This window comes from Dendrobates tinctorius, unplaced genomic scaffold, assembly GCF_039654945.1.
Source record: "Dendrobates tinctorius isolate UK_male_01 unplaced genomic scaffold, ASM3965494v1 ptg000202l, whole genome shotgun sequence".
NCBI classification, from domain to species: domain Eukaryota; kingdom Metazoa; phylum Chordata; class Amphibia; order Anura; family Dendrobatidae; genus Dendrobates; species Dendrobates tinctorius.
Window position 1 is genome coordinate 3,833,343 of NW_027361869.1, and position 23,345 is coordinate 3,856,687.

A 23,345-nucleotide genomic window follows, 5' to 3' on the forward strand; every position below is an offset into this window, starting at 1 on the left:
AAAACAGAATTGTAACATTTCTCCGTTACAAAAATACTTTCTATTATTAGTTTCTTAAGTTGTTCAGATGCAGAGAACGAAAATTATAAAGCTGTAAGATCTCAGAAAAGGGGAGACCTTCCAGAAACCTGTTTGGAGAATTGTCTTTTTACAAAGGGATTGCTGAAACTTGTTTTTAGGGTCATGAAATGGAGGAGACCATCTTGCAATGTAAAGAAAAACATGACAGTGGTATTGTGAGCTTTCTTACCAAGGTTTTTGGCCCTAAATTCCACCTCGCTTTATAGAAAAAACATTCTCTCAACGTATATTAACCCAAAGAAAGAGAAAATTCAAAGTAATTTTCTATAATGATGCCCAAATCTTGGTCATTCATTTTTATTAGAGCTGAATCTTTAAATAATATCTTTATTTTTTTATTACAATCTGTTTCATAAAACTTTTTTGCTGAGATTTTCTCAGTAGGTTAGAGCTTTCTTTTTGGAGAAGACACTAGAGAGACCAGATCTCAACAAAGAAGAATAGTTTATCATGTCTAGTGTCTTGGGACCTTTTAGTTCTGATGCTTTTGAGCTCCATCTACGAACCATGTTCTCTGGTACTTTCATTGGAAGAGCAAAGTGCACCGTGCTTCAAGTCCCCTTGATATGTGGGACAACTATATCCATGAAGGTTTAAGATTTCAGTAATGCTGAGATTTTTAGATTTTTTAGACTTGTTTTGACTTCGTTCATATTTTCGTAAGACTTATGTCTACATCTTTTGGTGTCTTTTTTGTCCACAGGAAAAAACTTTTTCTCGTTACCCTGTGCTTTTTTATAATAATTTTCTTCCTTGTCCCATGGCTTTTGAATAATATCCTACTCCCAGTGAAAGTCCTGCCCAACAGTTTCATAGAACTTAATGTTATGGGGTCTATAGAATTCTCGTAACTGTTCTATATCCTCAGTGTTGATCTGAACATGAGCCCGACCTTTAGATTTACCCAAACAACGAGGTGCTCCTCCACCACCAGGCTTTTTGAGACATGGAAAACCCTTAGTCTTGTTAAAGTAGAAATGTTTCTCTGAAACCAGACGTTTGAGACCAAGGAAGTCCTGAACTCTTGCCATCTCCCCGGCTGGATCTGTGATCAGTCGTTCTCCACTTACAAAGTGCATTTGGGATATTGGGAAATGATTAAGCCAGGGCTGCAGATGTAAAGCATAGAGTCCAATCCGAATGGCATTCCAAGAAGTATCCACTTCCCAACTTGTCCTATTAAGGAAAGCCAACTCACTGAAGCTGGGGATGTCCGGTTTCTTGGATAGAGTCTGAGTATAATCAGAGATTGCCCGAGTGACAGGATTACGGACTACCACAATCAGTTTGACTCTGGGTGACATGTGTGAAATCCGATGAGGGGCTTCCCTTGTCACAAAGTAGCTTGGGGTCTTCTCCACTGTAATCTGATGATCCAGTGATCGGGGCATCAGATTCCTGTATGTAAGGAGAAGAAAAATTGAAACATTAAAATTATGAATGGTTTCTTACAATTTAAGCCCTCTTTAGAAAAACCCTTGAATATTTGAAAATAATATGTAGAATTAGATATACAAATTATGTTTCCATTTGTCTCATCACCCAGAGATATTGAAGTAGAGAAATCTTCTGTCTCTCTACCTTACATAATAAATACCAATGCTGATTTAATTGGAATTTTCTCATGTTTTACCAATACAGTAGTACCAGATAAAGAGCACCCTGACCGTGTTCTATCTTAGCATGAGCCTAGAGATTGAATGTCCTGAAGGACACCAGATCTCCATCTAAAATGACTTTGTATTTTGTTTTGCTTTTATTTCACCTTTTCACTTAGAAAAGTAATATGACCTTGACAAAGATACCATGAATTATGATAATTTAAAGGGTTATTCCAAACTGGGCAAGTTATTACTCTTCCACACTTGCATATTTCTAGAGCCCAAGAACTGGGAGCTAATCCAAGTGTGAGGACTCTAAAACAGCATATCTCCAGCAATCAAAAAGATAATTTGGAGTGGGGGCAATGCATGCTCTATACTAATGGGCAATTCAGGACCCCGTTCTTGGAATCAATGGAGATCCCAATGGTCAGAGCCCAAGTGATCAGCAAGATAACAATTTTCACAGTTGGGAAAAGCACTTTAACAATTTTTTCACTGTGTGTAGACCATCAGGTGCTGTCCCTATGGATATTATTTTCAGTTTTGAGAAGACTGTAGAGCTTTGAGAGGTTCATGTACCCGACAGAGTCCAGAGTCTACTGCTACATAGAGCAAAATTGCCATAGAGAAACTGTCTAGAAAAATAGAATAAGTGCATGCAAAGAGAAATATCTCTGTAGAATCTGATGTAGATATATACATAGAAAATCCAACAAAAATATTCTTGTATGAAATCAAGTGTAAGGTTATGTGTATTGGGACACCTTGAAGGAAGTCCTACTAAGCTCAGTACAAAACCAGGCAATAATATTGATGTGATGTGCGCTTAAAGCCTAAGGCCTGTTTCACACTTTTTCCTGTCAGTCCGAATCCGCCAAAATAGCGGAAAACGGATCCGCAGGCGGACTGACAGGAACGGGTGGCATCGGATGGGCGGATGTACGGATCTGCAGAAGTTGAAAATTTAAAGGAACCGCGCCTGTGAAAAAAAAAAAGTAAAAATGCCGGTGATGTAGCGCTGTCCGGGAGCGGGCATGTTGACGTGGGAGCTGTCATCGGGATGACGTGGGCACGGCGGGATCAGCAGCGGTGATGTCGCGGGATCAGTAGGTGCGATGTCGTGGAGAAGCAGCATGACGTGCCGTAAAGGAGGGAGAGAGATCTCGTGGGAGCGGCGATGACGAGAGATCTCGCGGGAGCAATAGCGGTGACGAGAGAGAGAGATTTTTTATCCAGCAGCCAGACAGAAATGCGGGTTAAATCAGTAAATAGCGGATCCGGACACCAAAAAAAGTTACATGCTCCGTCCGGCCGCTGAGCAGACGCCAAAATCTTAGCGGATCCGTACAAAAGCGGATCGAACGGACGACCATCTGCCAAGATCCGCCGATAATGCAAGTCTATGAGGAAAAAAACGGATCCGCCAAGGAAAATGGCGGATCCGCTTTTTTTCAAATCGGCGGATCTTGACTGATGGTCACAAACGGAAGTGTGAAACAGGCCTTACAGTGTTAGGCCTGTTTCACACTTCCATTTGTGACCATCAGTCAAGATCCGCCGATTTGAAAAAAAAAAACCGGATCCGTCATTTTTCTTGGCTTTCTTGACTTGCATCGGCGGATCTTGACGGATGGTCGTCCGTTCGATCCGCTTTTGTACGGATCTACTAAGATTTTGGCGTCCGCTCAGCGGGCCGGACGGAGCATGTAACTTTTTTTGGTGTCCGGATCCGCTATTTACTGATTTAACCCGCATTTCTGTCTGGCTGCTGGATAAAAAATCTCTCTCTCTCGTCACCGCTATTGCTCCCGCGAGATCTCTCGTCATCGCCGCTCCCACGAGATCTCTCTCCCTCCTTTACGGCACGTCATGCTGCTTCTCCACGACATCGCACCTACTGATCCCGCGACATCACCGCTGCTGATCCCGCCGTGCCCACGTCATCCCGATGACAGCTCCCACGTCAACATGTAACTTTTTTTGGTGTCCAGATCCGCTATTTACTGATTTAACCCGCATTTCTGTCTGGCTGCTGGATAAAAAATCTCTCTCTCTCTCGTCACCGCTACTGCTTCCGCGAGATCTCTCGTCATCGCGGCTCCCACGAGATCTCTCATCATCGCCGCTCCCGCGAGATCTCTCGTCATCGCCGCTCCCGCGAGATCTCTCGTCATCGCCGCTCCCGCGAGATCTCTCTCCCTCCTTTACGGCACATCATGCTGCTTCTCCACGACATCGCACCTACTGATCCCGCGACATCACCGCTACTGATCCCACCGTGCCCACGTCATCCCGATGACAGCTCCCACGTCAACATGCCCGCTCCCGGACAGCGCTACATCACCGGTATTTTTACTTTTTTTTTCACAGGCGCGGTTCCTTTAAATTTTCAACTTCTGCGGATCCGTACATCCGCCCATCCGATGCCACCCATTCCTGTCAGTCCGCCTGCGGATCCGTTTTCCGCTATTTTGGCGGATTCGGACTGACAGGAAAACTGAAGTGTGAAACAGGCCTTAGCATCAATTCGGGTCTAGTAGCTTGGTCACCGGTTGGTTTTATAACCACATGACCAGTCATCAATGGTGTAACCTCTGCAGCCACACGGGTGCCTAAGAGTTATGGGCACCAACGTCCACCTTCAAAGCAAGTGGATTGTGCGTTATGATTAATGTAAAGGGCTTACAAACAGGGGCCCTCTTCTGTCCGAGTCCACCCCTGACACACACGACATATAAGTAGGACGTTGCATTGTTCTTAACAGGTTGATAGGAAAACATTTTTCAGATTTTCAAAGTCCAGATCCGTGCGCTACTCAGACGCAACACAGGACTGTCAAAGCTATCGTTCCGGCAGTGACAGCTGCTTCGCTCCCATGACTTGGGCTAGTCCTAATTAATCAACACACTGCCAGTCTGCCACCTGAGAAGCAGAATTTAAATACATAAAGCCCTCTTTGCACCCGACAGAGCTAGAAATCATTAAAACAGAGTATCCACTATAGATGCATGTGTGCTGCCATCTACTACCCTGGTCTCTGCCTTACTTAGACAGGCATTTATGTGCAGTTAATTTGACTCAAAGTAATTAATCTGAGGTGGAATTCCAACCTAGATAAAGCAAGCTACATTCATTAAAAAACCTCATAATAAGCTACAGCTGCTGCAATTATTTCCTAATCAAAAGCTTGTCGGGATGAAGATTTATCCATGTATTGCGCATTCGCACTGTGCAAGAAGCAGACTGGAAATTACTGCAGCCGCTCATGTGAAGCCATCAGTTAGGGCGATATTTGCTTTCTCTGCTTGAGTGGCACTATAAACAGGGATTCTTCTTCAGCAATGAGGGGGTGGACTAAATGAGCCAGATAGCCCTTTTCTCCTTCCCCAAGGTCTACCGGCCCACTACAATATATTAAACACACTGCAATAAAACTCAAGTCAAAGTCAACGGTCAGCAAAAGAAAAAAAAAATAGAGAAAAAGAAAAAAAATTGTGAAAAATAGAGAAAAAAATTGGGATAACTCTCTGGTGCTCTTAAAGAAGACATGTCGTCAGGTCAAAAATGTTGAGCGTTTGCCCTTATTCTATTCGCGATCTTCGCCTGAGTACTCTGTATTTTGTTTTATTGAAATTCAGCATACTATTCCAGAGATATGGACCTTTCTATTTAATGCAATTTTTTAAGGTCTTTATCAAAGAGGCGTGGCTAACAGGATCCTCAGGGGCATGTCTTTATTCTGCTCTTGATTTTTACCCTATGAGCAATAAATCCTTTGTAAATACCATCAAAATTAGCATTAAATATAAAGGCCCACATCTTTGTAACGGTATGGCTGATTTTAAAAGAAAAAAGTGGACTATTCAGAGGAGCAGTGGGAAAAAAACAAGGACAAAAACTGTCTGCTTTTGATCTGGCGACAGATACTCTTTAAATGGTGTGCTGTGCAGCACTTTCTGTGTGTATCTCTCCCTAGGTTTTTGTCCTGATGAAGAGGTCCGGTATTGACCTTGAAACGTGTTGACTTTATAAACCTGTTAAAATAACGTTTTCAAGCTAAACCATCTGGTCATCAGTTCTCATCAGCAGTTCATCAACTGACACTTCACTCGGATATAGTATCTAAATGATGTCTCAAAGTAAATGTCATTCTTTTAATCTAAATATATTATAAATTCTGTGCTCATTGATTCCCTAATAAATGTGATCTGCTGAAAACTCCTGCAAAATGATAGAATGATACCTGCAAAGAGCAAACAGATGAACGGCAAACTAGGGCACACAAATCACCACATTAACAGACGGAGCTATTTATCTGAAGTATTGCGGTATATGTTTCAACAGATATGTGGACATGCAGGACGTTAGAGGAATGCTAGGGGAAGGAGGTTGATGGAATTCATGTGAAATAAAGACGCACAGTTTTTCAGCTATATTGGTGAGTGCTGCATATTTTTTCTTCTTTCATTTCATATTGTAAAATGATAGAATTCAGAGACTGCCTGCCCACCGCGGCCACTAGAGGGACCTTACAGCATACAGTTTTAGTATTCAATGTACCAATGATAGGTCATAACTAGAGTTGAGCGAAACGGGTCGAAAAAATTCAAAAGTCACCGACTTTTGGCAAAGTCGGGTTTCATGAAACGAAACCCGACCCTAGGATGAGGTCGGCCACGAGGTCGGCGACTTACGCGCCAAAGTCACGTTTCAAAAGTTTGTTTTGCACTCTTTTTCAGCCAATCAGGATCCACGGACACTGTGGGCAACGTGATGACCTAGGCACGGGTCACCGCCATCTTTCAGAAGGGCATGCAAGTGATTGGCTTGCTTTGGTGGGCGTCACAGGGGGTATAAAAGGGCGTGCACGCCGACCGCCATCTTACTTCTGCCGATCTCAGTATAGGGAGAGGTTGCTGCTGATTCTGTAGGGAGAGCGTTAGGCAGGGAAGAAGACAAAAAAACTGCTTCTGCTGCTAGCGATTTGGCCTGCACAACACACAAGTCACTGTGTGTGCAGTGCAAGGGGAGGCTATATTGTGGTGTATCAGTGGTGTTGGTTGTTGGGCTGCCTTTTAAGGCTTCCTGACACGCTGGCATTGCTGTTTACCCACTGCTCCGCAAACTGCTTTTTTAAAAGCAATCCAATCTCCCTTATCCTCTAGTCACTTTTGTCACAGCTGTGCCATCGAGCCTGTCACATGGCGCTCAGATATCAGTGGGCCTCACACAATCCACAAGTGTCCAGTGTCCAATAGTGTGCGCAGAGATTCAAAATCTCCATTATCCTCTCGTCACTTTGGTCACAGGCAGCTGCGCCATCGAGCGTGTCACATAGCGCTCAGATATCAGTGGGCCTCACACAATCCACAAGTGTCCAGTGTCCAAAAGTGTGCGCAGAGATTCAAAATCTCCATTATCCTCTCGTCACTTTGGTCACAGGCAGCTGTGCCATCGAGCGTGTCACATAGCGCTCAGATATCAGTGGGCCTCACACAATCCACAAGTGTCCAGTGTCCAAAAGTGTGCGCAGAGATTCAAAATCTCCATTATCCTCTCGTCACTTTGGTCACAGGCAGCTGTGCCATCGAGCGTGTCACATAGCGCTCAGATATCAGTGGGCCTCACACAATCCACAAGTGTCCAGTGTCCAAAAGTGTGCGCAGAGATTCAAAATCTCCATTATCCTCTCGTCACTTTGGTCACAGGCAGCTGTGCCATCGAGCCTGTCACATAGCGCTCAGATATCAGTGGGCCTCACACAATCCACAAGTGTCCAGTGTCCAAAAGTGTGCGCAGAGATTCAAAATCTCCATTATCCTCTCGTCACTTTGGTCACAGGCAGCTGTGCCATCGAGCCTGTCACATAGCGCTCAGATATCAGTGGGCCTCCCACAATCCAAAAGTGTCCACTGTCCACAAGTGTGTGCAGAAATTCTAAATCTCCCCTGTCCTATAGACACCTTGTACCTTGTTTTACATTACTATATAGTTTGTTGGATTTTGTCTACATTTCTACCAAAAATGAGGAAGGCTGGTGGAAGAGGCCATGGAATTGGGCGGGGGTTGGCAGCTGGTAATGATGGTGTTGGTGGTGGATCTGATGGTAGTGGCAAGAGCAAAATAGGACCGAATACAGGAGGTGCTGACCCTGCGTCATCGTCTGGCTACATAAGGCCTCGAACGCTTAGTTTTCTAGGAGTTGGCAAACCGCTTTTAAAGCCAGAGCATCAGGAAAAAGTTTTGTCTTACATTGCTGACTCAGCCTCCAGCTCTATCGCCTCCTCTTCTTCAGTTGTAAAAAGTAAAAGCACTGAGTCGTCATTGGAGGCTCATGTTCATGAACCACACCTTTCCTTGTGTCCTTCACCCCAACCAAGATTGAAGGATGACGCAGGCCATACTACTGATTACTCCATGGAGCTGTTTTCACATACCATGCCTGGATTATCAAGTGAAATGGTGAATTACCCAGGCCAAGATGAATCTGACATGGAGTGCACTGATGCACAGCCGCTGATGGATGATTCTGCTGGTACATTCACTCAGAGCACTACATTGTCCTCGCAGTGTACAGAGCCAGATTCTGACCCTGATGAGACTCAGGTGCCCCTTCCCGCACACTATACCACCATACACGGTGACACAGAGAAAGGTGCACATGACATAGAAGAGGAGGTGATGGATGACCCAGTTGTTGACCCAGATTGGCATCCATTGGGGGAAGAGGGTGCTGCTTCCAATAGCTCAGATGAGGAGCATCCACAGCAGACATCGACATCGCAACAGCTGTTATCTGGCAGGCCCGGAGCACTCCAAAGACAGGTTCCAAACATCAAAAGAGTTGCTGGACAGCTTGTCCAGAGGGTCAAAAGATCACAGCGTGCTAGGCCGCAAAATGTCTGCCAAAGTAGGAAGAGTGCAGTGTGGCACTTTTTTGAACAAAATCCTCATGATCAGGCCAAGGTTATCTGTAAGAAGTGCGCAAAGACCTTTAGCCGAGGGAAAAATCTGAAAAATTTGAATACCAGTTGCATGCTTAGACATTTAACCAGCATGCACTTGCAAGCGTGGACACAACACCAAACCTCAAGTGCCACATGTGCAACTGATCACAACGAAGGTAGTCAGCAACGCTACATTGTTTCCCCCACTGTAAGCCCACCGGTTAGCACAGCAGCAAATGTTTAGGTGTCGTTGCAAGACCACAGCAGTCAGGGAATCCCACTGTTATATCAACGAAAGACTGATTCTAGGCCATCAGAAAGAACACCAACTCCATCACCATCATCAACCCTCTCTCAGTCCGCCCTGTCCACCGCTACTTCCACCATATGCAGCTCTCAAGTCCAGCTCACCCTCCCAGACACTATGAGTAGGTCAAGAAAGTACTCAGTCTCTCATCCGCGTACACTGGGTTTGAACGCCCACATTGCCAAACTAATCTCGTTTGAGATGATGCCCTTTCGGTTGGTGGAAAGCACAGCTTTCCGCGAACTCATATCCTATGCAGTACCACGCTATGACCTACCCAGTCGCCACTTCTTCTCTCGCAAAGCCATCCCAGCCCTCCACCATCATGTGAAAGACCGCATTGTCCATGCACTCAAGCAGTCAGTGAGCGGAAAGGTGCACCTCACAACTGATGCATGGTCCAGTCGGCATGGCCAGGGCCGTTACGTGTCCATCACTGCGCACTGGGTTAATGTGGTGGATGCAGGGTCCACAGGGGACAGCGGTGGTGGGACAGTGCTGCCTAGCCCACGGTATAGGAAACAGTTGGCTGTAGGCGTTCGACCCTCCTCCTCCTCCTCCTCCTCCAGAAGCGAAAGCTCGTCCACAGAGCGCAGTCGTACGAGCACTCCATCTGCAGCTGCCACTGTTGCACACGATGTGTCCCCCTATCGAGCAGCTAGTGGAAAGCGTCAGCAGGCTGTGTTACAGATGATGTGTTTGGGCGACAGACACACCGCCGAGGTGCTGGCCGAGTACTTGAAGCGACAAACTGAGTCATGGCTGGGCAGTGTACATCTTGAGGCAGGCAAGGTAGTTAGTGATAACGGCCGTAATTTTGTGGCAGCCATAGCCCTTTCAAAACTCAGCCACATACCTTGCTTGGCTCACACCTTGAACCTGGTGGTGCAGTGCTTCCTCAAAAATTATCCGGAGTTAACAGCCCTGCTCCAGAAGGTGCGAAGACTGTGCGCGCACATCCGCCGGTCGCCTGTACACTCCGTTCGTATGCAGAAGCTGCAGCGATTGCTCCACCTTCCCAACCACCGCCTCATTATCGACATTGCAACAAGGTGGAACTCCACCCTGCACATGGTGGAGCGGCTGTGCGAGCAGAGGCAGGCCATAATGCATTTGTGGGAGGATACACGGCCAGGCACTTTGAGAGCAGACATGGAGTTGACAGGCGTGCAGTGGTCGAAGCTGAAAGACCTTTGTAAAGTCCTTCAGTGTTTTGAGGAATGCACACGGCTGGTAAGCGCAGACGACGCCATCCTAAGCATGAGCATCCCACTTATGCGTCTGCTCATGCAAACTTTGACGCACCTTAAGGAGCAGGCGTCTGCAGCCAATGTTGATGAGGAGGAAGAGGAGGAGGGAATCCTTGATGACATTCAGCCATTGTCTGCTCAGGGACCTCTCCTGGACGAGGTGGAGGAAAAAGAGGAGGAGGAGGATGATGGGGTTGATTACTTAGGGGAGGAGGATGCATCTCGTGGGGCAAGTGAAAATGTTGGCGTGGCAAGGTCTGGTACAGGGTTTGTGCGTGACTGGAGGGATGTGGATTTGCCAGAAAGTGCTCCTCCACCCAGCACTCGCAGTGCATCATTGACACCGGGAACATTGGCCCACATGTCAGATTATGCCTTGCGGATCCTAAAAAGGGACCCCGCATTGCCAAAATGATGAACGATGACGACTACTGGTTGGCCAGCATCCTGGAACCACGCTATAAAGGCAAATTACAAAACATCATGCCACAGGAGAACCTTGACCTAATATTGGCTAATAAACAAGCAACTCTGGTAAATCGGTTGCTTGAGGCATTCCCAGCACACAGCAGCGGTGATGGTTCTCACACGAGCCGTACGGGCCGGGGGCAGCTTGGCAGAGGTGTTCGTGGTGCACACAGCAGAAGTGGCGTTGGAGACAGGGGTTTCATGACAATGTTGTGGACTGATTTTTCAAATACCGCTCACACAACTGGTAATACTGCATCGATGGAAAGTGACAGGAGACAGCAGTTGTCAACTATGGTTACAAACTACTTTTCCTCCCATATCGATGTTCTCCCACACAGGTCATTCCCCTTTGACTATTGGGCCGCTAAACTGGACACCTGGCCTGTATTGGCCCAATATGCCTTACAGGAGCTCGCTTGCCCAGCTGCAAGTGTGCTATCGGAAAGAGTCTTCAGTGCAGCTGGATCAATCCTGACAGAAAAAAGGACCCGTCTGTCAACCCAAAATGTGGATGATCTAACCTTCATTAAAATGAACCACGCATGGGTTTCCAAGGATTTTGTCCCACCTTCACCTGATGACACATAGGGTGACAGAAAAATGGCTTGCTTTGGTCCACCTCTTCCTGGTACTTCACCTATTTCGCCTTTTGCATCAGCTGAATGTCCAACATCAACATATGCCACTTTCTAAAACTCCCTAACTGTGCTGCCTCCCCCCCCATGGCCGGGGTCACCACCTACCGCAAGACACCGTGCGAGTGCCGTTGCCCTGGACAGGTGGGTAGGCCGACTCTTGGGCGCGGGCACTGGCACAGGGTCCCTCATAGTGCAATCAAGTGTCTCTGACGGTGGTGGTGCACACCCGCCGTCAGACACACCGCTGTACTATGAGGGGCCCAGTGCCAGTACCGACGCCCACGAGTGGGCCCCCCTTGCTTGGGCAGGGCCCCAGCATTTGCAATCTTTACCGCTCCCTGCTCCTCCGCTGTGTAATCTGGGCCGTCAAATCCATACTGTGCCTGACACCGTCTGAGCCTGCCTCCTGAGACATATATTTTGAATGTGTACGCTATCCATACATGTTATCCGGGGATACGGTACCCTTTCTAACCTTTGTGCAATCACGTGCAATCCATACTGTGCCTGACACCGTCTGAGCCTGCCTCCTGAGACATATATTTTGAATGTGTACGCTATCCATACATGTTATCCAGGGATACGGTACCCTTTCTAACCTTTGTGCAATCACGTGCAATCCATACTGGGCCTAACACCGTCTGAGCCTGCCTCCTGAGACATATATTTTGAATGTGTACGCTATCCATACATGTTATCCGGGGATACGGTACCCTTTCTAACCTTTGTGCAATCACGTGCAATCCATACTGGGCCTAACACCGTCTGAGCCTGCCTCCTGAGACATATATTTTGAATGTGTACGCTATCCATACATGTTATCCGGGGATACGGTACCCTTTCTAACCTTTGTGCAATCACGTGCAATCCATACTGTGCCTGACACCGTCTGAGCCTGCCTCCTGAGACATATATTTTGAATGTGTACGCTATCCATACATGTTATCCGGGGATACGGTACCCTTTCTAACCTTTGTGCAATCACGTGCAATCCATACTGGGCCTGACACCGTCTGAGCCTGCCTCCTGAGACATATATTTTGAATGTGTACGCTATCCATACATGTTATCCAGGGATACGGTACCCTTTCTAACCTTTGTGCAATCACGTGCAATCCATACTGGGCCTGACACCGTCTGAGCCTGCCTCCTGAGACATATATTTTGAATGTGTACACTATCCATACATGTTATCCAGGGATACGGTACCCTTTCTAACCTTTGTGCAATCACGTGCAATCCATACTGGGCCTAACACCGTCTGAGCCTGCCTCCTGAGACATATATTTTGAATGTGTACGCTATCCATACATGTTATCCGGGGATACGGTACCCTTTCTAACCTTTGTGCAATCACGTGCAATCCATACTGGGCCTAACACCGTCTGAGCCTGCCTCCTGATACATATATTTTGAATGTGTACGCTATCCATACATGTTATCCGGGGATACGGTACCCTTTCTAACCTTTGTGCAATCATGTGCAATCCATACTGGGCCTAACACCGTCTGAGCCTGCCTCCTGAGACATATATTTTGAATGTGTACGCTATCCATACATGTTATCCGGGGATACGGTACCCTTTCTAACCTTTGTGCAATCACGTGCAATCCATACTGGGCCTAACACCGTCTGAGCCTGCCTCCTGAGACATATATTTTGAATGTGTACGCTATCCATACATGTTATCCAGGGATACGGTACCCTTTCTAACCTTTGTGCAATCACGTGCAATCCATACTGGGCGTGAGAACGGCTGGCGAGCTGTTAAGCAAGCTACAGCACCTGTCCAGACAAGTACAGGGATTCCCTAGCGAGGAGACTTATTTGATTGTTTTCAATGTTGGGACAGCAATTTTTGGGGAGCACTATACTCTGGAGAATGATAGATGGGGCCCACCATACACTGGAACATTCCAAAGGTGGACATCAGACACTGGAGCAGCATTTACAGGGCCCATTATACACTAGAGCATTAGAAATGGGGCCCATTATGTTTGGAGCATTATTTGGGCCCATAAGACAGTGGAGCTTCATCCATGGGGACCAACATATACTGTAGCATTATGTGGAGCTCATCATATACTGTTTCAAACATTATATGGGACCAATGATTCTGTATGGAGAAATAGATGGGCCTCATCATGAGATGTAAAAAGTGAGGTATTTTTCATTGTACTATACCGCTATTTCTCTGCCGTATCGGAGCATGATGAGTTGTGGTATGTGTTAAAGGGGCGCTCTTTCGCCCAGGGCACATGAAAACCTGCAGCCAGCCCTCCCCCCCCCCCCACAACTTTAGCCAAATAACCCCCATTTTTCAGTGCGTAACTTGTATTATGAAGTTAATTAAGGTTGACAAGCTTAAGTAAGAAGAATTGATGCTTTTGGCATTCAAATGGGCACTGTAGGTGTGTTTCCTGTCCTCCTCTCACTGCCGACTTTTATTCCCCATTGACTTACATTGGGTTTCGTGTTTCGGGACGACCCCGAATTTTCCCTATAATCGGACGATCTTGCTCGACCCGACTTTTGGAAAAGTCGGGTTTCACGAAACGAAACGCGACCCTAAAAAACCAAAAGTCGCTCAACTCTAACTGTGACCAATGGATGTAAGCAACCCCAGCAGTTTGACTGACAATCGGCTCTGCACTGATGCATTGTGGATCCGGAAGCCAGTCAAAGCGCCGAGGCGTGCTCATAGTCAACACTCTAAGTGCTGTTAGCAGCGTAACTGTAATTGCTTTGGGCACATCTGTAAAGTTCTTCTTCTCCTGGGTGCTGCACATTCCTAACATTATTAACCTGATATTAACCCTATATATGCAGGTTAAGAGTATTACTTGACCTGACTCGTTCCCTTTAAAACAACCTGCCTAAAATTGTGTAGAACAAAACAACCATGACTTTTTGAGGCATGGAAATTGTGAGTTGCAGACTCCATTGATCAGACTTGGTTTTCCAGCACATCCTATAAATGTTCGATTAAGATTGAGATCTGGGAAAATGGAGACAAGTTATCATCTTGAACTCTATCATGTTCCTCACACCATTCCTGAGCATTAGGCCGCGGTCACACTTGCAAGAAACTCGCACAAGTCTCACGTCTCAATACCCGGCACTGCCGCCGGCACTCGGACCGGAGCATTCAGCTGCATAGAAATATATGCAGCCGCACACTCCGGTCCCGAGTGCTGGTGGCAGTGCCAGGTATTGAGATGCGAGACTCATGCGAGTTTCTAGCAAGTGTGACCTCGGCCTTAATTGCAGTGTGGCAAGAGCATTATCCCGCTAAAAGAGTGCACTGCTAAAAGAGTGCACTGTTAGCAGGAAATCCTGCTGTCATGAATCGGGGGTATCTTGTTCAGTGTAATGTTTAGGCAGATGTCACATATCACATCCACATGAATCCAGGGCACGAAATTTCCCAGCAGGACATTGTTCAGACACTATCACTCTGTCTCTGCAGTATGATGTAAATAAGTCACCCATAAATGGCACTGTTTATTTTTGTCCTGGAGAAAAAACATTTAAAAAGGGTCTTTCACCAAATATTTCATGTTGAACACGACGTAATAGTGGCTGACGTCCTGCTGACATCATTGAGGCTGCAGGGAGTCCCCGTAATTTCATACAGCGAATTAACCCCTTAAATTAACCCCTACAACGCCAAAATTTTACCCACAAACCCTCATCTAATTAATAGTGATAACCATTTCATTTCATGTTTTTTTTGTTATGTCTAACTATATGTAAACCATGTGTCATTTCATGTCGGGCAGGAGAATGATTATACAAGAGCCGGCAAATGTTTCTGCGGCTATTCTGCTATGATGAACTGTATGAATTCTAAATATATGTATAAATGTGCCTCTATGACATGTATAATATATATATATATATATATATATATATATATATGTGTGTATTTAATATGTCTAGATCTATTCATTCTTTGTGTGGGGAAACCTGTCATTGGGCTCCATTATATGTCCATTTAGCTATCCTGCGAGAAAATCTCGCCAGACGGATGTCAAACGGATCCTTACATGCGATTAAAATCGCATCAATGAACAAAAATCGCATCAAAAACGGATCACTGGTTAAGATACCTTTGTGCGATTTCGGACCGTTAAAATGGGACCGATTTTTTATTCGTTGTGTGTGACTCCATCCTAAGACATTATTTTATCTATTCATTGTGGAGATATTAGCAAAGTATCTGGCAGCTAAAGGGTATTATCAGATAGCTGTCATACATCTGGTTTCGAACCTTGAGCCTGTGCTTTGTTTCTCTGTCTGCTGAGCCACATCAGATACACCTTTTCTCTGGGTGTTTAGTTTCTGTTATCCTTGCTTCAGTCTTTTTAGGATAACAGGTTAATGGGTGTTTTAATTTACTCATTTGTCTGTCCTATTATCTTTTGGGTGCGGCTTTATATACTTTCCCCCTGCTAGTATTTCCTGCTGGTGATAGTCTCATTTGGATGTCGAGCCATACTGCTTTAGTTTAACATCAGTCATGTTTTTTTTACTCTGCATCTATCCTCTGTTTCTTTTTAGGAAGTAGGCAGCGAATTCCATAAGAGTACATGCTTAATCCTTTATTTTGTATATCGTGGTTTGTTTTACTCACTCAGAGATCTTTCTATTTCAGCACACTTTCCCTTCTGTAGGTAATTTGCAATCAGCTCTGCACCCCAGTTCTGAAGGAAGAACATGAAGCACTCATCAGTCTAACAGGCAGCATAGGTTTGAGTTGCCATTTTCAACTCTGTGGTTAGGGCTATCTCAGCGCACGCAGGAACCAATAGGGACTGTGTGGAAAGGATCTCTAATCTGAACACGAACTGGCAGGGTCAGTTGTAGTTTTCAGTATGTTATCTATTTTCCTGAGGGAGTTGCTACACTATCATAACAATAGCTTTTACTGGGGGTGTGAACTTCTCCCTGCATGACGTTGCCCAATCATAAACAGACAGAAACACACAGCAGAACAAGACCACACCCCACCATAGCTTAGAGCAGGTTTCTCAGTGTGTGAGACATATTACATACAGCTCTGATATCGTAGTGTAACCTCCAACATGATTACAAAGTGCAGGGAGTAGAGGACGGATGACTGACACCTTTCAGATAAGGTCATGATTCCACCCCTCAGTGTGTCAGGGATGCAGTTAGTGACAACTCAACCATCCAGTCTGGTAATGAGGTTTGATGAAGCTGTCAGTACTTTGATTGACAGTCATCCAGTCTGGTGCATGCTGAGCTGTCGGTATTTTGTTTGACAACTCTGCTCTCCAATCTGAGACTGGGAGGTGCTGGCTGTCTTCAGGTGTTCATTGTCCCAAGTGATTGCCAGGCTACTTAACTGGGCTATTACTCTCAGATCTCTGACAGACGTACATTCAGCTATTGTGTGGTTAGTCTCTCTGTGCCTAGTGTTCTGTGTGTTGATCTTTCATTGCCTGACCTTGGACCTCGTTATGACCATCCATCTGTTTAACCCCTTATGCAATGACCTGCTATTCTGACCTCAGATCATTACCTGATTACGCCTTTGTCTCTTCCTTTTTTTTTTTAAGTAGCCTCCTGGTTTTTGATCTCAGATTCCTTGACTATCTCATTTCATGGCTTGTCCGTGAGTGGTGACTCAGCGTCACAGTCACTGCAGTCAGTGTGAGGCGAGGGTCAGCACATCTGAATTTAGCTGTGTCGCATTGCAAACCCTCCTATCCACCTTTCTCCTATCATCGCACTTTCAACTACCCCTCCCCCATCACTGACTGCCCAGAGTTGAGAATATAAAGATGTCAGTAATTACACTTATGTCTGCTGTGCCCAAGGAAACTTGTACTCACTCAGTAGTGAGATCTTTCATTACATCTTACGAAGGTTTAACGTTCTTGCTCTTGGCTACTCCTGTGTGAGATGTAATGACACGCTGCTCTGATCTCACTGCAGAGTGAGTACAAGTTTCTGTAAGCACAACAGACATACATGTGATTACTGAGTCATCTCTTGACAGGCAGTATTGATGGAAGGGCAGGACAGCAGAGGTGACAGTGTTACTGTACAGGAGGAGGAGGTGAGCTGTGACATCACCTATTGTGAATGGTGGATTGTGTGTTATCTAATGTATTTAGATGTGTTATCAGTTATTGTACAGGAGGAGTAGTGGGTGAGCGGTGACATCACCTATTGTGAATGGTGAATCGTGTGTTATCTACTGTATATAGAGGTGTTATTGGTCATTGAACAGGAGGAGGAGGTGAACTGTAATATCACATGTTTTGAAAGGTGGATCCTGTGCTATCTACTTTATATAGAGGCCAGTGAGAAAATCGCATGATTTTGGATTATTTTTTTTTTAGGTATAGATAATTATAACTAAAACTGAAAAAAAATCAATTATTTGAAAAAATACATTTAACTTAAAAACCTGATTTGACCAACAGGTCATATTTTGATGACACATTCCCTTTAAAAGGCTATAGTATTAATAAAATAAATACACGTAGAAACAATGGAATATATTTCCAATATCCAGCTGCATTTTCCGTCTCTGACTTCTTTCTGCATAGCACTGTATGGAACAAGCCCTGGGGACTGAATGTGCTTGAGCGGTGGATCTTATAATGGTATAAACCACATTGTTACTGTAAATGAGGCAACAAGAGGCTGACCCTAGGGAGATCCTCTTATAGATCCCCACCCTTGTGCCAATATACGCCAGAAATATACCAGTGCATTCATCCGGTTATCTCATCCCAGTTTGAAATTAACCCTATTCAAACATGTCATATTGTTTCCAAAAATATTTATCTGACTCCAGATAGTGGAATATTTCCAACGATGGCAGATGATGGGCCCATGAGAAGGAGGTAGCCTGATGCTGATCTGTTTCGCACACTGCCTGGCATCTGCCCACCACTCCCGATATCCACCATACGTATGGCTAGCTCTGAGCTTTGCATTTTAACGTCTTATATGCCATGGCGAACAGCAACCATAGCGCTTAAGTTGTTAATGGCGGAACCCTCTGCCACCGCCATTAAGCCCTTCTGATGTGATACTGGGAACCTGATGAGTTGTTTCATCGCAACTGGGTTCATGGAGAGCCCAAATTCGGACCCCTTGGCTATGGAACCCCTGGATTTATATATGCTGTGTATATATATATATATATATATATATATATATATAATGTCCCTCTCCCAGGTGTTTGATTGTGGTCAGCAGAGAAATATTAACCTTTTTCCTCCTTAATCTAAAGTATTTTTCGAGGCAGTATGTGGCATTTTTACCATTGGCCTCCATTGTTTTATTCCTCCTCTGGTATAAAACTAATATTTTGTTTATATATGATTTTGATTTGTTATACTCCACTTTTATCTATAGGAATCATTCAGTATGGGAGTTGTCCGGTTTTCCATTTGTAATTTGGCATCTTTTCCCTAATAGGGAGTGGATGTTTCAAACATGTCGGTTTTTGTTAAATTAATATGATAATGCGTATTGCATTTCTTGGTGGCGTTTTTTACAGTACAAATCATGTGATACTTATAGAAATCGAAATAGAAATCACACGATCTATGAATCACATGATTTCTAATATTAAAAATACAAATAGCTCTGATTGGTTGCTGTGGGCAACAATGAAAGTCTTATTTTTAAGATTCATTGATAATTGAGGACCATTAATAGACTTTGAGGGTATGTGTGGCACCCCAGAGTCCGGTTGCCACGGTGACATTGCCTCCCTCTAAGGGGTGATGTCATGCCTGGAGGCAGGCGGGTCCCCATGCCAGGTAACACAGTGTACATGTCAATTCCTGCTCCAGGCTGAAAAGGGGAGCTTCCTTATAAATTCTGGCCAGCAGGTGGGGTTAGTGAGTCAGAAAGAAGTCAGCTGAGAGAGTAAACAGGGGAGTTGTCATGGAAACGGGAGCAAGCTGGAGCTCATGACAGGACAGTGAGAGAGGTGGGTTGGCAGTTGGTCTGTGGAGAGGGAAGGGACAGGAGCAGAGACAAGAGCTCTTGGGACCTAAAATTGCATATAGCTGGGCGGGTGCTGTACGCCCTGACAGCTGAATCTGGAGGGCAGGGGACTGCATTTCCATGGCCACACCGAACACCTGAAGGCATGGCAGCAGACCAAGAGCCCAGGGCTGACAGTGAAAAGGACAGTACCTATGATATAGGCTCACGCTGTCTGCCATACAGGTTAGAAACAATCATGCCCGAGAGGGCCGCAGCTTAGCCACAAGCAGCAGGGACCTGAAAAGGAGAGCGCAGAAGGAAGGTTCCCAACCCCACCTGGCAGGGTGGATCCCATGAATGCCTCCAGGCAAGCCAGACTCAATCCGTCTCCTGTAATTGATACCCCAGATTGCATCTACTTTCAAGTAAAAGGTAAAGAAAACTGCATCTCTCTGTGTCCTTCACTTATTCTCTGCACCCCAACGTTCACCACCATCTGAACAATCATATTTATTTGCCCTGGGGCCCCGCTCTACCCGTGGGGAGCTGAACCATCTTTCCTGCATCACCAACAGCCCCAGTGGACAAAAACCGCAGCGTCGGCCACCCATTGCCGAACACCACGGGTGGCGGCACGATTAAACACCACATAACTATCCTCTATTTTATGACACGGCCAGGGCCACGGAAACAGATCACAGCCCCGTGACCTCCCCATAGAACTGTCCGGTCCGATTTTGGGTACCCCACGGCCCTGGCAGGCGCGTCATATGCACACACACAATGTTTTTTTTCAGGCATATTTGCTGAATAACCCAACTGGAAAATCACTCAATAAATGTTAAAAAGAAAGAACACATGCAATGCAATGTAAAAAAAGATTTGCTGAGCTTATGTTTAGTCTTTTGAACTTTTGTATATTTCCGCAGAAGACAAGAAGTTAAAAGAAGTGACCAGGCCTGACCACTGTCCCAGATTCAACTGATACTGCAGGTCCAGGTTAAACTAGGACTGACAGAAAACATTAGGATACATATATCAGACCATGTTATATTCATAGACATAAACCAGTACACGGTGCATGATATAACTCAGGACACATAATGATTAAAAAAAAGTGTGGAACGTTCTCTCCCATTCTGTGGTCTTCATTTTAGGTGGGGGTGTATTTCAACCTGGGATATTTATCCAGGAGAGAATAGGGATGCAGTCTTTCCCTATAGATCCCTATAACAGCTGCATACGACTTGAACCCCAAGTACTCTCACCCAGGGGATTGACAAAAAGGTGACCTATACCTAAATGCTGAATCTGATCTCTCTCTTTTTAGGTCGAATTTTTATTTATTTTTTCCTTTTATCATTAAAAGTTAAGTCTTCCCATATTTCTCACAATTGCTATATACTTGGTCTGAGTGGGATATTTGTATTTGTTAGTGGGCATTAACTCCCATCAATTTATTTTGTCAATTTTATATATACAAGTTAAAAAAATAAAAAATGGTAGGAAAGGCGCCATAATAAACAGAAGCAATTATGACAAAAAAGGCGCTTCAGGAAAAACACCGCCTGCAAGAAAAATTTGCCGGATTCACAGGCGAATAGAAGACAATTGTTTGTGCATATGTTTGACAGTATCCTACTAGTCTTAGAAGCAGCTGATTGGTATTGAGCTTTTATTTAGTTTTGAGACATCTGTATGACGTCTATCTCTCCCGACCCTATCAGATATGGCTTATCTCGCCATGAAAAAGAAAGGACCTTTGCTGCAAAATCAACTGTCAAGGAAGAGTTTAGAGGCCCAATAGATGGCTGATGAGCCTAGATAAATGACCAGATATGGCAGATATAAGTCCAATGTGTATGACTGCATTTAAAATAGGAAAATAACTGGGAAGAAAGAAAGTGCAATAGGGTCTTATCCAATGACAATGGGGTGTCAGGCAAAAGGGGAGATACACTCACGTTGCTGAGTTACTTAACGGCAACCCATAAACGGCATATAACAGCTGCTGCACAAATACCGGTCGAGAAAGCAACCCAAGATATAAAAGGAAACTGAACGAGGTATCACTTATGTGCTGCTGAGATGGAATAGTTCTTAGAATAAAAATATTTATTTAACAAGTTTAAAAGTCAACGTGTTTCTAGGTCACGCAGGACCTCTTCATCAGGACGACCTGGTGAGACTGTATGGTGGGGCTGTCTATTTTCCGCTGAAAAAAACGCCAAACCGAGCACATGGCATGTCAGTGTTCAAATATGTCACAAGGATGAACGCACGCAGATGTCAGCCAATTTTAAAAACAAAATACAATTAACACCGAAAATATTGGTATACATGTAAAATGTCCTTACAAAAACCAAAGGATTTTAATCCATTTATTAATGCATTTCTCCTTTTCCTTTGGTTTCTGTAAGGAGATTTTAAATGTATACCAATATTTTTGGCGTTAATTCATCAGGGAAATGTTGGCACCCATGAAGCACAATCTGATTGGCAGGAGCCAACTCTCTGGTGGCCAAGCAGGAATCTATCTTGTCGGTGATGACCTCGTGGCATAGTCCTATCCCTGGTGGCCAAGTCGTTTAGTTATCTAACCAGTCAATTGTAAAATTCCTCTTAAAATGTTTAAGTTCCCTATGAAAACATGAAAAAACAATCCCTTCAAGCGTCTTCTATGTAATTTTAAAGATACAAAAATTTCTTTTGTTTAATAAGAATGTTTTTTAAAATATTCATTCATCATTTTGTACTGACTCCTCAAGAACACAGAATGTGATGGCACCAGGGACTTTGAGAGCTATTACAACAACTATGCAATGTGATATGAGCAGGAAATGGACTGTACACAGAGAATATTACTATTCAGGTGATGCACAATTTATGTTTAGCAGAAGAGAACCTTTACATAACCATATAAGAAACCGTATGCCGAAGAAATGAAGTCACTTTCCTTTATATTCATTGCCGGTATGTACAGACCTACAAGAAAATACCAAGGAATGAATAATGTTGAAAGGAAAGTGAAGTTTCCCGTGGACCACGTTGACTTTTATTTAATTATTTAAAGGTACATCTTGACTAGTAAATGTGCATAATGTGCTCCAGAGACTTGGGAAATTTGCAAATTACATCCTGAATCAGGCTCATCTGGCACGGCTTACAACCATCCTCCCAGACAAAGCTTTGGCTGGCACCATCATTGTGGAGAATTGCCAACATGTCCTGTAGACATAACATGTATGTGCACAATAGGAACACCTACCATAGGTTATGCTGCCGGCTTGTGAGATAAGGTGTTCGACTGATCATTAAGCTTTCCCAAAGAAACTACAATAGATGGACCTCAGGCTTATTCTTCTGTAGATTCTATAGCTTCAATATATAGCTAAAGCCACTTGTTTTTATGGCATACTTAGAGCTGGTCATAATCTTATACTCAGCAGAGGATGTAGAAATTCACAAGAACTTGCAAAGTTTTTCTGTTCGGAATCAAGGCTGAGTGGAAGACCCTACATCATTAAGAGTTGTGAAAGGAAATGCGGTAATTAGACCTGAGGCTCAAATTTCTTCAGTATACCTTTTATAGCCTCCAAAATACATACTACTAAATTTAGTCTTGTCTTTTGTTAGAAAAGGAAATCTTGATCGTGAGGTGAGATGGTTGGAGAGCGTGCAAACCTTTTAGGTCCGAGATCATTGCCAAGTGTAGAACCTACAAGACAACAATCTAATTCTAAGGTACTTCTCCCTGGTTGATTACATGAGTGGTCCAAATACAAGGATCACCCATGATGTTGGTACCTTTTATATACCATTCTGCCGTTTCATGCATTTTGTCCACTTCCTTCTACATGTTGTGGTCTCTGAACCCATACTGACAGCTTGTCAATGGGGCCACCACACATTGGCTTAATAAACTCGCAAGGCATAGCACGTAGATGAAGGTGGGCAAATGTGTCTCCTTCACTGGACCACACAAGCCTATCCCAACTCCTTCTGTCTTGTGATGGACCTAAACCATAGACAGGGATAGCAGCATGGTTCTCCACATGGGTAA

The 23,345-nt window shown here is 44.6% G+C and overlaps 1 protein-coding gene across 1 annotated transcript in view; it reads right to left on the reverse strand.

Annotated features, from left to right (window-relative positions):
• Positions 1-338: 338 nt before the first annotated feature.
• The window catches only part of LOC141057110 (heparan sulfate glucosamine 3-O-sulfotransferase 2-like), a 42,831-nt gene continuing 19,824 nt past the window's right edge, over positions 339-23,345 (reverse strand). Inside the window, exon 2 of the mRNA XM_073553659.1 lies at positions 339-1,479. Within this exon, the coding sequence (XP_073409760.1) occupies positions 861-1,479 (619 nt within the window). The 3' untranslated portion in view covers positions 339-860. The remainder of the gene's footprint in view (positions 1,480-23,345) is intronic.